The 15,047-nt window shown below is 55.0% G+C and overlaps 6 protein-coding genes across 6 annotated transcripts; 5 read left to right on the plus strand and 1 right to left on the minus strand.

Moving 5' to 3' along the window:
* Window positions 1-87: 87 nt before the first annotated feature.
* On the plus strand, window positions 88-1,332 carry DCS_01643 (homoserine kinase; the record flags this gene model as incomplete). The annotated part of the gene is made up of 3 exons (XM_040798975.1): window positions 88-505; window positions 607-905; window positions 982-1,332. 3 exons carry the CDS (start codon window positions 88-90, stop codon window positions 1,330-1,332), a joined length of 1,068 nt encoding a protein of 355 aa, XP_040659858.1.
* A 2,003-nt stretch (window positions 1,333-3,335) lies between these two features.
* Window positions 3,336-3,953, plus strand: DCS_01644 (uncharacterized protein; the record flags this gene model as incomplete). Its single annotated transcript, XM_040798976.1, has 1 exon — window positions 3,336-3,953. The coding sequence occupies one exon, from the start codon at window positions 3,336-3,338 to the stop codon at window positions 3,951-3,953; it is 618 nt and encodes a 205-aa protein (XP_040659859.1).
* A 788-nt stretch (window positions 3,954-4,741) lies between these two features.
* Window positions 4,742-5,861, plus strand: DCS_01645 (capsule polysaccharide biosynthesis protein; the record flags this gene model as incomplete). Its single annotated transcript, XM_040798977.1, has 2 exons — window positions 4,742-4,951; window positions 5,034-5,861. The coding sequence occupies 2 exons, from the start codon at window positions 4,742-4,744 to the stop codon at window positions 5,859-5,861; spliced, it is 1,038 nt and encodes a 345-aa protein (XP_040659860.1).
* A 340-nt stretch (window positions 5,862-6,201) lies between these two features.
* DCS_01646 (uncharacterized protein) lies at window positions 6,202-6,728 on the plus strand (the record flags this gene model as incomplete). The annotated part of the gene is made up of 2 exons (XM_040798978.1): window positions 6,202-6,525; window positions 6,597-6,728. 2 exons carry the CDS (start codon window positions 6,202-6,204, stop codon window positions 6,726-6,728), a joined length of 456 nt encoding a protein of 151 aa, XP_040659861.1.
* A 2,012-nt stretch (window positions 6,729-8,740) lies between these two features.
* DCS_01647 (Poly+ RNA export protein) lies at window positions 8,741-9,944 on the plus strand (the record flags this gene model as incomplete). The annotated part of the gene is made up of 3 exons (XM_040798979.1): window positions 8,741-9,007; window positions 9,068-9,519; window positions 9,587-9,944. 3 exons carry the CDS (start codon window positions 8,741-8,743, stop codon window positions 9,942-9,944), a joined length of 1,077 nt encoding a protein of 358 aa, XP_040659862.1.
* Window positions 9,945-10,441: 497 nt separating this feature from the next.
* On the minus strand, window positions 10,442-11,116 carry DCS_01648 (uncharacterized protein; the record flags this gene model as incomplete). The annotated part of the gene is made up of 2 exons (XM_040798980.1): window positions 10,442-10,933; window positions 10,982-11,116. The coding sequence occupies 2 exons, from the start codon at window positions 11,114-11,116 to the stop codon at window positions 10,442-10,444; spliced, it is 627 nt and encodes a 208-aa protein (XP_040659863.1).
* Between the last annotated feature and the right edge of the window lie 3,931 nt (window positions 11,117-15,047).

The following is a 15,047-nucleotide window of genomic DNA, read 5'->3' on the forward strand; positions in this document are numbered from 1 at the left end:
CGACACGGTACGACACGGCTCGGCACGGCTCGGCACGGCAATCGTCTCCGCGGCGTCCACTACCGACGAGGGAGTCTAGCGGAAAGCATGGAGTCGTTCGTCATCAAGACGCCCTCCTCGAGCGCCAACATCGGCCCTGGGTTCGACGTCATCGGCCTCGCCTTGACCATCTACCTCGAGCTGCACGTCACCATCGACCGCTCCAAAGGCTCGTCGGAGCACCCGCTCAACTGCCGCGTCACGTACGAGGGCGAGGGCGAGGCCGACATTAGCCTCGATCCCCAGAGCAACCTCCTCACGCGCGTGGCCCTCTACGTGCTGCGATGTCACGACCAGCGCGCCTTCCCCGTCGAGACGCATGTGCACATCAAGAACCCGATTCCGCTCGGCCGCGGCCTCGGCAGCTCGGGCGCCGCTGTCGTCGCCGGCGTGATGCTCGGCAAGGAGGTCGGCCGGCTGCACCACCTCGACAATGACAGGCTGTTCGACTACTGCCTCATGATCGGTGCGCTTGCCTCCCCTTCTTCCCTTACCTTGCCTTTCCTTCCCGGCATCGGGGGCATGGCGTGGCGTGGTCGCCGATGCGAGCATTGATGGCCGTCGCAGAGAGACACCCCGACAACGTGGGCGCTGCGCTCTTTGGTGGCTTCGTCGGCACCTACCTCAAGCCCCTGACGGCCGCCGATGTCGCCCGTACCGAGATCCCTCTGAGCGAGGTCTTGCCGGCACCCGCCGGCGGCGTGGACACGGGCAAGAAACCGCCCGAGCCCCCGATGGGCATTGGCCACCACATCAAGTTCCCCTGGGCCAAGGAGATCAAGGCCGTGGCCATCATCCCCGACTTTGTGGTGCCGACGCACGAGGCGAGAGCGGTGCTGCCCGAAAAGTACACCCGGCCCGATGTCGTGAGTGACCATGATCCCTCCGTGTCGACGCGTAGCTCGCTCGCCGAAGCCGCGAGGCCGCTGCTGACCGGCGCAGACGTTCAACCTGCAGCGGATTGCCCTGCTACCCGTCGCCCTGGGCCAGTCGCCTCCCGACCCCGAACTCATCCACCTTGCCATGCAGGACAGGATCCACCAGCCGTACCGCCAGACGCTCATCCCCGGCCTCACGGAGGTTGTCGAGTCCATGTCGCCCAAGACGCAGGCGGGATTCCTGGGCGTGTGCCTGTCCGGCGCCGGCCCCACCATCCTGGCGCTCGCGACGGACCACTTTGAGGAGATTGCAAACAAGATCATCGACACGCTTCGACGATGCAACGAGAAGAAGGACTTGCGGTGCGAGTGGAAGGTCTTGGTTCCGGCGGAGGGTACCCACGTCATCCGATAGCGCGCCCGGCGCCCGACGGGCCATTGGCGCGCACGCATGGCGGTAGAGATGGATGACCGAACTGATGGCAGAAGACCAAGATGTCGAGGGACGCATGACGGTCGCGCATCGTGGAAGCCACCTGCTCCATGTCCTGGTGGCGGTCGACGCATTCGATACATAATGTGAGGATGTTAATACTACAATGAACCCTACCATGGCACACCTTCCGTGCTCCGTAATGATTCTTCGAAAAGCTTGACGTTTGCAGATTTGCGAGCCACAGGTCCATGTGCTTACCGATGCCTGCCGTCGTGGGGAGCGGCCAGATCGGGGGATGGACAGGGCGGCTGCTTGATGAATGCCGACTTGCTTTCCATGATGAGAAACGCTCGAGGATACACCTGACAAGGATATTCTCCAGGTCGCGACGATGTCCTCCAGGTCACGCCGTTTAAAGTAGAAAGAGAGAAGAAGTCGGTTGTCTAATGTCTCATCATCATGGTCAACAACGCCGCATCATCGGCGTCTTGCGCCACAAAGCCCCGAACAACCTTGCCCGCCTGCTCGGATAACCACTTGTTTTCTGCTGCTGCTCTCCAGCTGATGGCTTGCTTGGACTTTCTGCACCTTGCAAATTTGGCCAACGCTCAGTCGACAAGCGGCTGCTGCAGTGGTACCCTTCACTCAGAAGTACGTCCGTTCGATCCTCAGTTGCGTCGAGAGTTGTGGCGGACGACGAGCAGTGGCAGGAGCGGAAGGATTTCCAGCCAAGTACTCCGCACTAGGTACCTACAGCATGATGCAGCAAGTACCGAGTATACGATACTCCGTATATGTAAGTACCATTATATTAGTTGATAATGCATTCCGTAGGTGTATTCTGTACATACTAATAAGCATCAGCACTCCTCAGCAGATGCATTTGCACTAAGTATAGGTGTACTTACAGCACAGTACTATGGACTGTAAAGTACCTACTTATGAAGCAGGGTATGTACACTGCAAACTACAGTACATTACTTACTGAACAAGTACTGGGTACTCCGTACCGTTGCACTCGGTCCTTGCCAAGTGCCTACCCCACACCCCCTCAAAACGGGCACAACAGCACAAGATCTAGAACATTGGCAAGATCTAGAACACTACTGTACTTGTACTAGCTACGTGATACCTTCATGTAGAAGGAGGGGAGTAATTTGGCACGGATGGTGAAGCATCTTGAGAAGCCATTCTCAAAGTTCACTTTCGACTGAAGAACGGGATGAAAATACAGAATGTCCAAGGTGTCGCATTTGATGTATCCAATCCCGACAACAAACTACCAAAGCAGAAGGATGCCGAGCTCCTTCGGCCGTAGGACGGCAATGCTACTGTACTATACTGCACACCCAAAGTACTCCGTGCGAACTATTCGTGTTCTTGCCGTACAGGTAAGTAGATGTACACCTTAAATACAGATTACGCACCTGCGATGTGCTGTCGCAGTACATGTACGTAGTACTTGTCGTGTACGGTGTACTGTACAGTACTTGGGGTTCGGCGTCAGTAGGTCTGAGTATAGTAGGAAGCAGAGTGCGACAATCCTTGTCCTCGATACGATAGAATACTTACATGCGTGCAAAACGCAGACGAATTACCTATGCATTACGAATGAAGAAATTATACACTAGCATCCATAAAAGTATTCAGATCCGTTCGTACTCGGTGTGCTTTTTGTGAGACTACGGACCCGTACTGTGTACCTGGTACAGCTCTCGCATAAATACGTCGACCTCTCAGTGCCGGTACTGGCAGCTCGATTCTGCCCATACATTCTCTATCCTCGCCTTCGTCCGCCATCATCGTCTCGCACCCAGCAGGTCACATCCCATCTGCTGTTCATCTGTACCATTCACCGCCCTATTTGCACCGCTTCACCGAAGAAGACGCTCTGCCAGCATCGTGTCCCGCTCTCTCGGTCCTGGCCATTCATCTCGAGCCTCTGGTTTATTCTCTCATGGTCCTCGCTTCCCTCGCACGCAATGCGTCTTTGTCCCGTCTCTACCATTCTTGTCCACCTTCTTGCTACTCCCATCGTTGCTGGCTTGGCCATCGCCTCTCCGGCCACGGCGGTCGATTTTGTAAGGGGACCCAATGACGCCACGAAATCGAAGCTGGAAAATTGGTGGACGGTTCGTGGCTTCAACTTCTACCAATCGATCATCTTTCACAGCCGCGATAACCATACCTCGTCGAGTTATATCAACTTTTCCCTTACCCATCCGGCCGTTCCCTACACGGCCCGGTGCTCGGCCGAGACTGGCAAAACATCCGGCTCCTCACTCTCCAAGAAGATGTTGGACTTTTTGTACGGCGCGAATACATACCTCTGCCGCGTACCTAATACCGGAGACTCTGCCCGCTTTCGCTACGATAGTTTGACCGGCGAGCTTAGCATTTCCCACATCTTCATCTACCCATACACGGGAGTGGGATATTATAATGTGACGGGGAGCGTCAGGCTGAACTGCGCAGAAGACTTCGAGCATGAGCCGAACTGGACGAAGGAGCAGGTATATTCAAATCGCACCATGGCCTGCACCGATATTACCGTCAAATTCCCCGCAACAAAGGCGGAGTTTTGGGAATGGGCAGTATAGGGGACGTCCAGCCTATATCCGACGGGCACCTACCGCACGGAACTCGTATGAGTTACCAGGATCCTGGACGCCGAACCACCGTCCCATGTATTAAACGTTGGCTGTTTGTGACGGAGAGCGAATGAACGACGATGCAACCACATGTAGCAAATGTCATGATGACCTGCAACTGATATCTGTATATAAATTGGCGTTTATGGGTAATTGAAGGCGATGGGCGAAGAAGGTATTAGTAAACGTACCTAGTAACTATCTGCTTCTGCTTCTGCTTCTGCTTCTGCTTCTTCTCATATACTTACTACTGTACTGTAAATGTACTGCAAGAATGTGACCGTGGTACTGTGCACTCCGTCGTACGAATGAGTTTATCATGTGTGATCGATATGTACTTGTAGATGTGCATGTAAGTATTAAGTGCAAGTACGACATTAATGGTATGGATCAAGCAAGAATACGACTTGATTATAGTACCAAGCCATTGGCATTACCGGCACAGTAGCCCCACTTGAGCTCCAACTCGCCATGATGCACGAATCGTCGGTTTCCTTAGTACTTGTACGCCGTACTCTGTACCAATTCGCGCTTAATAATATCGTCGGCGACACGCGCCGAAAAAGTATCCTCCCCTCCCGTTTCTGTCACCAATCGTCGTACCGAGCAAGGTCATACACTGACAGGCCGGCCCATCTGGATGTGCCGTCGTCTGTGCTTGTTCGCCTTGGCTTGACTCGTTGGCCGATTTCCCGACATTGTCCTTTTCGGAGGATCGCGTCAACAACGTATTCACGATGGCGTCGGCCTCGAGCAAGGTCGGCGGTTTGACCGTTGCGCTGCGCATCATCACCCCTCTGGCACTCGGATCCGCAGGATACGCAGCTTCGCGCGTCAACTGGCCTGTGGCCATCAGGGCCTTCCTGACAGGTCCGGGCCGGACCTCGCGCGTCTTGCTGCTGCTCATGGTCATCTTCAACTGGAAGAATCTTCCGTTTGCGTGGACAGTATGCCTCCTCACACCCCCCCTCTCCTACCTCGGCAGCAAGGACCAATGACGAGCGGGATGACTGACGGTCGACGCGGCAGTACCGAGTCTTCTCCGCCATCATCTACCATAGCATCCTCCGCAAAGGACCCCAGCTGCCGCCCCGTGCCCTCTTCAAGCCCATCATTTCGTCGACGCACACGCCCCTCCTCGAGATCGACTACAACCTGCACAAGTCCAACTCGACCTACTTCACCGACCTCGACGTCTCGCGCTCCCACCTCGTCAGCTACCTCTGCCGTCCGGGCCTGCGCAAGCTCGCCCACAACAGGCAGACGCACCTCATCCGCGACCCCAAGACGGGCGAGACCATCCGCGGCTCCTTCGGCGTCATGCTCGGCGCCGTTTCCTGCAGCTTCAAGAGCGAGATCAACGCCTACGCCGGCTACGAGCTCTGGACCCGCCTCCTCTCCTGGGACCGCAAGTGGATATACATCGTCACCCACTTTGTGCCCAAGGGCGCCGCCCGCCCGACCGAGTGGATCGACCCGCGATTTGGCAACGTTCGCACGAGGCCCGCCGGCGATTCCGCCACCCGACCCGAGCCGAAGATCCACGCGACGGCCATCAGCAAGTACGTCTTCAAGCTTGGCCGTTACACCGTTCACCCGGCCATCGTCCTCGCCGAGTCGGGCCTGCTCCCGGCTCGCCCCGGTGGCTGGACGGGCGGCGAGGGCCAGGTCGGCGACGAGAGCGTTGATGTCAGCCATGTCGACCTGTCCTTCGAGGGCGAGTGGGACTGGGAGCGCATCGAGGCCCAGAGGAGAAAGGGGATGGAGCTTGCGGGCCAGTTTCAGTCCCTCGACGACGGCCACAACCTCTTTGACGGCGGCAGCACGGGTGCGCTCGGCAAATTTGGCCCCTGCTAACGTGCCAAGATGCCTCGGAGAGGCAACGATGGACTGGTTCCAGTGCGAGAAATGCATTGGCTGGCTGGCTGACCCGCAGGAGCTGGGAAGTCACGCCGCATTGCACCGATAACGCTCCTGTAGTTCATTTAATGATAGACCAATGATTAACAGTGGAAATGGCCTCCTTTCCTGCCACCATGGCCCCTCCTGCCACCACAGTTCCTACCGCTACCACAGCTCCTCCTGCTACCGCAGCTCGTCCCCCCTCATGGTCCCCAACGATCTGAGCTCATATGGCAAGAGATTCTCACCGCGGGTAGTCCAAGCTCATTCGCAACTCCTTTTCCTTCCACTGTCGATGACTCATCGGAACAAGACGCTGGCTGCGGCGATCGCAGCAATCCCTGCCCAGTCAGAATTAAGGGTCAATGCCACCGAAGTGGACGTCTCCTTTGAACTGCTGCTTAAATTGGCAGTGAAAGGCCGTTCGAACGTTGCATTTTCGGGAACATTGTTTTGGCAGAATTCGACGACGACCTTGGCAGTGACTGCATCCACTCTCCCCCGTCAGCCACTGGCTCTCACGATTTCGAGTGAGGGGACGACAAGTCCACAATATCTACCTGCAATGTCCTCCAGCTCGCAACCAGCCCTGACGAGACACGGCGCAACGGTCTTGATGGTTGATGGGAGGGTCCCGCACTGGCAAGCGAAGTCGCCGACACCGCACCCATTGCCCCGAGCACTCTCGAGGAGGCAGCGGACGGAGCATGCAGGGAGCTTTCGCTGGATGCTGCAGAGATTGATGGCGGCGATGAGGCCGAGCAGGCTGAGCAGGTGCAGGAAGGCGAGGAACTGGTTCATGTTGGCGACAACGCGACATGAACGGAGAAAGCGCCTCGAGGGTGCATGGGCGATGTCCTTGCAAAGCCGGGCTACTCCTTGTCTACAAGAAATCTACACAGTGTATTTCTGATGCAAGGACGTCGGGCGATGGCCAGAACTTCGCATCCGCTCCAGGCGCGTACAAGGGACTTTCTTGTACGCCTAGCAAGCTCCACGGCAACACAGAATTGTGCCGCAGGTACTCCGAACATGCAGTGTAGTTGACTGACCAGGCGCTGGTGTGACGGGCTTCAGGCACAATCCGAGCCTGCTGCTACTCCTGCTACTCTTTCCCGGTTGTCCAATAGCAGGCGTGGAGAAGGGTTGAGCTGCAAGACCCTGGATGGACCTGCATCTGGTACAACGTAATTATTGGCACCCAGTCTCCGTTCTCGCGTTTGCGCAATCGAACTTTTAGATGTTTGACAGCGAATAAGACCCCAATGTCGGATGGGACGGGGAGCGCGTGGCGGATATGTGGACAGAAGTCAACAGTACTTTGTCGTAGGATCATGACAATAGCCTTATCCTGAGCAAGCAAGTCGGTGAAAACCACAGTACGCTCTTGCGAGTGCGTACTGATATTTGTAAGTACGTATTGCTAGTACAAGTACAGTAGGTGGGTGTACAAGTAATTACAGATAGCGAGCATATTATACTTAAGTATGTACGCATTTGCTTAGTATGCAGCAATCATCATGTTAGATGCGCGCCGTTGCCTCTTCACGGCAACTTGTCGACACGACACGGCGCTCAACAATGTCCAGTCTATATACTCCGTATACTAAGCAACAGTAAACCATTTCTTGCTCCGCGCGCGAAACGGAGGATGAAGCGGCAACGAGCAATTCAAAGTGTTCAGAAACATTATTTGTGTCCTCAGCATCGACTGTTGTTCAGCCTCAGTGCTTGACTCTATAAATTGTCTCATCACAACAACTCTGAACCACCCGGCTGTCACGGCCGCTCACCAAGGGGGGCTTCCAGCGAAGCTAGAGTGAAAAAAATGGTTTGCCGTCGGTGACAGCATGGGTTGATCCCCTCGCCTCAAGAATAAGCCCCATCGAGTAACCCAGCTTGCGCCGGGCAATCGCATACCTATGAACCTCGACAAAAGTCCTCTGCTCCCGATACCGCTCTGGCGACACAACACGTCCGCCAACCATCAGACCACCCGTCACCGCGGCCGACATCCATCCGCACATGTCCGGCTCGGACTCATATCTTCATCCATGGCGTCCAAACATGTGCAAAACGGAGCCGACATCGGTGTGCGAGAGGACGATGTAGCGGTTGGCAGGGCGTGCACCGCCAGAGGGCCAAGGAGCAAAGGTCAGCCGCAGTGCTTTTATGGCGGCGCGTTTCCGCAAGCTCCCAAAAGGAGTCGTCCGGGGACTTTCTCCCAAAGCATTTCGAGTGAGAGAGACGCCGCTAGGCGGTGTCTCTGTCTGTAAGCTTCGAATGGCGATTTGTCGACCGAGGGGATGAAGGAGAGAAAGACGGTAGGAAGGAAACGAAAAGTTCGAAGCCTTTAATGGGGCAAAATTTTATTGACATAGGCGGGCGTCGTACGGAGCACTTGTACCTACTCCGTACTTACTCCCTCATTACACGTACGAGTACTCCGTAGGGGATACTTGCATGTGAGTATGCGTACTTGCATGTACATGTAGGCTTCGGATAGTATGCATTTATAGGGGGGATCCGCATCTGGGTGGGCCTGGCGTGACACCTTTTGTCTTGGCCAATCCGAGAATTGCGTTCGGGGCAGGAAAAGCTCCGGAGCCTCGATTTCAACATCAGGACCAACACTCGTACTTCGACTTGCGGCTACGGCGTGTGACCTTTCTGTCAGCGAATCCGACTTGCTACCTCCGGAGACGGCACGCGAAACCTTCAAGACAGCTACGAATTAGGCTTCGACGCGTATCGCTCTCATCACGCCTCAAGAGGCGAAAGCCAGCAAGCACTAGCTTCAAAGGCCACTTGCACGTGTATCAGCAGTCCGCACCATGTCTGGAATCTTCGGCGGCGGTGCCGCGGCTCCCTCGTCGACCAGCTCTCTCGGCGACCTCAAACAAGATGTAGCCCTCAGCGATCCCCCGACCGACGGCATCTCCGATCTGGCATTCTCGCCTGCCGCCAACACGCCGGACTTTCTCGCCGTCGCCAGCTGGGACAACAAAGTTCGAATCTACGAAATTGCACAGAACGGTCAGAGCCAGGGCCGCCACGTGTACGAGCATAGTCAGCCTGTGCTGAACTGTGCCTTTTCCAAGGTGAGAAAGTCGCAGACCGCCTTCATGTTCACCTGGACCCGTCCCTAATCCATTCGCCAGGACGGCACGAAAGTTGCCTCGGCCGGCGCGGACAAAAACGTCAAAGTCTGCGACCTCGCCTCACAACGAGATCTCACCATCGGCAGCCACGATCAGCCTGTTCGAACCTGCCGATTCTTCGACAGCGGCAGCGGGCCCATGGTCGTCTCGGGCTCCTGGGACAAGACGGTCAAGTACTGGGACCTCCGACAGCAAGGGCCTGCCGCCACTCTGCAGTGCCAGGAGCGCGTCTATAGTATGGATGTGCGTGACAACCTCTGCGTCGTCGCCACGGCGGACCGGTACATCAACGTCATCGATCTCAAGAACCCGACCAAGTTTTACAAGACGATGCAAAGCCCGCTCAAGTGGCAAACGAGGGTGGTCAGCTGTTTCATCGATTCAGCAGGCTTCGCCATCGGCAGCATCGAGGGACGCTGCGCCATTCAGTACGTCGAGGAAAAGGACTCGAGGTACGACGCCCCTCCTCCGGCACCTGGCCGTCATTTTCCTGACGCGATGCTGACGTTCCACTTCCAGCTCCAACTTCTCCTTCAAATGCCACCGCGAACCCCCGTCCAACAGCGTCATCAATGTGCACGCCGTCAACTCCATCTCGTTCCACCCGGTCCACGGAACCTTCAGCACCGCAGGCTCCGATGGAACTTTTCACTTCTGGGACAAGGATGCCAAGCACCGTCTCAAAGGCTATCCCGCCGTTGGCGGCAGCATCACGGCGACGACGTTCAACAAGACCGGCAGCATATTCGCGTACGCCATTAGCTATGACTGGAGCAAAGGGTACCAGCACAACACCCAGAACTATCCGATCAAGGTCATGCTGCACCCTGTCCAGAATGACGAGTGTAAGCCGCGGCCATCGATGAAGAAGCGATAAAAGTAAGCGGCCGAGGGCGGAGGGTGGTTTGGTAGGGAGTGAAGGTAGCATCGGGTGCGATGGTGGTGCGTGAGGAAGTGGAAACTCTCTGAATGGTGCGAATCCCACACGCCTTCTGGACAACGAGGCGAATCAAAGACATACAGACCAACCAGCCTTCCTGGCTGGTGGTCGTCAGGCCGGGCGAGAGGTGTGGCCGCCCGGCATTCACGTTGCTAATGAAGCCTCTGCGGTCACAAACGCATGCTCGTTCATCTTTACGCATTTCAAGACAATCCGATGGATGCATCAAAAGCATGAAGCACCATGTTTCATTTTTCAAGTGAAGGAATCCCGCCGCTCGTGGCATGGGCTCCGTGCGAGCTCGCAGAGCTTGCTTATTCTACGGTACAATATGGCTAGCTATGACTGGTTGTGGTCGGGGAGTAGTTTGTCGGATGCATGTGAAGCAAAGATGAAAGGAAAAATGCAAGTCGCCAACGGTGATTGAATCGTGATCAAGCAAACTTCTTGGCCGGCATCAAAACATCCTCGACCATGCCCTTCCACAGATCACGGATCATGCCGCCGCTGCCCTCGTCAAGCTCCTTTGCGGCTTGAGACTGGCGATCCTCGTGGACAAACTTTAGTTCGATACCATCGAGGGAGATGCCCTGCACCTCGGACAGGGGCGTGCCAGGTACCACGTTTTCGGGGTTGGCCGCGACGATGGAGATCTCGGGGAGCCGGACAGACATGTCGCAGGCCGACGGACCATGGGCGGCAGAGTAGTTGTCCGGCAAGAGGGGGACTCGGGGCCAGACGGTACTGGAACCAGGACCGGCCGGGTCCGGGAGGGGGGGGAAGACGGCGGAATCGATGTGGCCGGCAGTGGAGGACATGGTGACGTGGGAGGTGGTGTGGAAGGTTTGCATCAGGGGCTTGGTGCGGTTGGCGAGCGAGGGCTGAGGAGTAGGTCGGTGGGTGGTGGTGAGTTTGCGAAACTGGCACTGCGTGTTGGCGGTCTATTCCATTCATCAAGGCGGGCAGGGACGTACCTCGGAGTGCTCGCGATTCCGCAGCAGGTCGGCGTACTTGGGCATGAGAGCGGCACCGGCGCCGTGGGAGGTGCGTGTGGCCGATGAGCCGACAAGCCGGATGAGCTTAGAAACCGGGGCAGTGACGCGCGACATGTTGTGTATGATGTATGCTGTGCTTGATGGCGGTGCAGGTATTAACTCCGGTGCAGGTGCAAATGCGCGTCTCCGATCGTGGCAGTTGAATTATGGGCAGACAGCGTTGATGTTTGGGGACAGGACAGCGATGTCGGCGCCGGTGCGGCAGGGAGCAATCGTGGAGTCTGGCGTCGAGGGCGAGGGAGTTTGACGAGTGGGCGGTCCTCAACAATTCTCTTGACTCGGACGAAATACGGACAGCGCAAGCAAGGGACGACGACTTGTAATTCTCCAAACAGCGGGATGGAAGAGGGAGGCAAGTATTGGGCAACGAGGGGAGAGTAGCAGAGGAGCAGAGGAGCAGAGGAGCAGAGGAGTAGAGGAGCAGAGGAGCAGAGAAGCAGCGTGGCAGAGGAGTAGAGTGGAAGAGGAGTAGAGTGGAAGAGGAGTAGAATGCAGGACGATGGAAGTGGAAGCCGATCAGCAGATCGATCAGATGGCGCACCGGTTTCCTTATTAGTACTTGGAAGGTAGGTCAAGGTGGGATCACTGTACCGTACCTACTAGTCACAGGCAGGTAGGCACTAGGGTTACTACTACAAGGCACTGCTAAGTAGGTTGACAAGCATGAGAGTTGCTGTCTGCGCCAATGCCCATAGATTCGCCACAGCGTTGAGGTGGGAACGCATGCAAATGCGGTGACGTGCTGCAGAGGCGCAGCGTGGGTTGCTGGAACAGGCGACTAGGGAAGATGTTGACTCGTTCAACGTTGAGGCCCCAGCAACGTCTGTTGTCCATGAAACAGGTACCTATCAAAGTACCTAGTACCTAGTACCTAGTACTTAGCGCACCTACACCTATAGTTCAGGTGCCTACGGAGTACAAAGTATTGATGAGGACGGGCTTAGTGGACTTGTTGCGATGAAAGTACCTACTTACTACTAGTCAATGCCGAGCACGGCAGGGAGGTCGTGGATCCTGCCCCGTTCCGCAGGTTACAGGTACCCGTTGCTCAGGGCGGATGCAGTCCCCCACTCTAGACCAAAACGTAAGTACTTGTAATATGTACATGCACATGCACGTTGCGTGTTAGGAGCACGGCACTTGCGTGTGCACATGTACTGTACTTTGTACTCTAGTCCTTGGAGGGTAGAGTGCACTCACTCACTTTCAAAAACACCGTGCTTGTAGATATACATACTAGGTACCTACTACCCCAGCACAAATTTGCACGCAAATGTAAGTTCTGTAAATGTATTACTCCGTACTCCGTACAGTACTTCCTTGTACTTATACATACTACCTACCGAAGTGCAGTGCAGTCCTTGAACTCCGTACTTACTCCGTACTCCGTACCTGAGTCCCCCATATCGTTCTGAATATGGGCAAGACAGTTTCCATGCACTACTACTACCTACTCGGTTACTTGGCTCCCTCTCGATTGCTCGACGCGAGCGCATGCATTTCTCCCCCTCCCAGACACGAATAAACGTCCTCGTGACTTCTGCCACAGCAATGGCTTTGTTCGAAGTTGAGACCCTATGGCCGCAAAGAGAATTTGGCACCATGCTATGATCTCATCCGCCCGCTAGCGTGGACGGTAACCACCACCGGCTCACCCCGGACGCCCCGACGCCATCGCGAGATGTTGGGGATGGCCCCCGGATCCCCCCTGGCTTGTTTCAGGCCAATTTGATTGATTTCCTCTTCGTTCCCCGCGGCCTACGGATGATCACATGGCATTCCAGAAGCTGCCGATTGCGACGAGGTGCCTGGCCGCATCGATTGCCTCGCTTGAACTTCTCGTCGCTCACCAAGCACGCCCGCCCCATGTTGAACGTTGCACGTTGGCCAGCAGGGAGTGACACATGTTTCGTCTACAGTATCCTGCTGTTGGACTGGACATACTTTCTTTCTCCCCGCATTCGGCGCATACAAGCTACTGCCCTGCATTATTGCTGCCTGTATGAAGTGACTTCAGCTTGTAAATGCGATGTCGCATCAAGTGATGGATCGTGAATTGGGTCAAAATTATCTCCCATTTGATGTACTGCTTTGTATCTGACGTCGTTGATGCATCTTTTTGGCTGCTAAAAATAGCGGCAAGAACATGCCATTTGTGCATGCGTGCCACGACCTGAGTAGCCGGCTACCCAAACATTAATCTTGGTGATTGCGGCACGACAGCGTGTTGGTTTATATCCACCATGGGTTTGTTTGGCGTATACAGAGGTCTCCTCATACCTGGTGATGACTAAGGTGTAGGTTGGATGGAGAACGCGCTGTGGTTTCAAAGCTTGAACGAATTTCGCCTGGCGATGAGCCCTTGTTACATCACCTAAGCGAGGTGCTTCGCTGTTGAACTCCTCCCTGTGCACAATGGTGGACTTGAGGCAGTTGGGCATTGAGAAGCCGCATGGCATTCATTATTTGGGACTGAATAAATACTACGTCAATATATCAACCCAAGAGCAAGTAGAGACCAATACCATGGACCCAAGTATTTTTATCAATCGGTTGGCAATGACTCTTCTGGAAGGTGACATCCCTTTCTAGCCTCGGTGTCATGTGCTTGTCTGCCGTCGTCGAACGTACCAGAGTATACCAGCTTTTCATAATATTTTGGCCCGCTACGATTGTGCAGCTCTTCTCATAAAGACATCAAGATCTTCAATCCGAACTATCATGCTCGTGGTGTATCGGCAACTTGTCTCGAGTCTCGCCAGCAGTATATCTTCATTGACTTCTACAAAGCCCAATAATCGACTTCAGTGGCTTTTCGGGATTGTGAATCCGTGAGCGGAGAGGTCCAAAACGAACACTGCATTCGTCCTCGTTCCAGATCTCTGATGGGCTGATCCCAATTTCTCTTCGACTCGATAGAGTAGGTTGATTCCGTCACCAGAGCCCGTGGCGTTGGGGACGAACAGGTGGGCAAAACTGCACTTTGATCAGGAGGAAGTCCACCGGCGGACTGCTCCAACCTTGACGCCCGTTCTTGGAGAAAATGAAACTGAACCTCCTTGATAGCGTGGCGATTCTCGACATCGCTTCTTAACTAGAAGCATACTCTTACGGTTCACATCGCGGTCCGAATGATGCCATTAAAAATATTGTCTGTTTCTAGGAGGCGTTCCAGAATGCAACATGGCGGTGAGTTCACGACGCACAAATACAGAAAATCAACCTCGAGGGAAATGCTTACCCTGCATATATTCCATAAAAATGCCACTCGGCAGTAGGCTAGCTGTGTTTCTTCTTACCGGCACTGGGCGGCAGGGGCGGCATAAACATCGTGTCTGCGACATAAACGACGCTACGAGCGAGGAGATCAGGAAGGGAAGAGATAAAGCTGGCGATGATGGAGCAAGCACTGATAGCCGGCTTGAGAAGGAAGAACTTCACGGTTCACATGCCTATGTATGAAGTAATATGTAGATGCCTTAAAACAAGGGCCTTCAAGGGACCCATTTCCCATGGAAGGTGCCGGATTCACTGCCCCGGGGTTCCTGCCCCAACACCATCTTTCCCCACGAAACCGTAGTAAGAGCCCGGGTTGAACCCCTCCATGAACAAAACTCCCACACTTCGGTGGTTCTTTTTCATCGGCTGGCACCCTATGAATCATCGCCCTCCTCGGCAACTCGAGTGAGGCGTCGCACCACTTCAACCGCCAACTCTCGTCAAGCATCTCCTGATCTGCGACCACAACAAAGTATTCTCCGAATATACATGCGATACCGTCTTCTACCATCGAAACCGGCGTCAGTTCAGAATCGAAAAAGCCTCGTTGAGTTGCGTGACTCTCTCAACATGGCAGATCATATTGACCCCCGCCAGGTTGCGCACTCCTGCATGGTAGGTTTCCCCTTGAACTTTCTCGCTCGCATCTTCAGCAAAAAAAAAACCGTTTTGCTGGCTTTTTTGGGTCCCGACGGATGATTTTGGT

Source organism: Drechmeria coniospora, chromosome 01 (assembly GCF_001625195.1).
Source record: "Drechmeria coniospora strain ARSEF 6962 chromosome 01, whole genome shotgun sequence".
Taxonomy (NCBI): domain Eukaryota; kingdom Fungi; phylum Ascomycota; class Sordariomycetes; order Hypocreales; family Ophiocordycipitaceae; genus Drechmeria; species Drechmeria coniospora.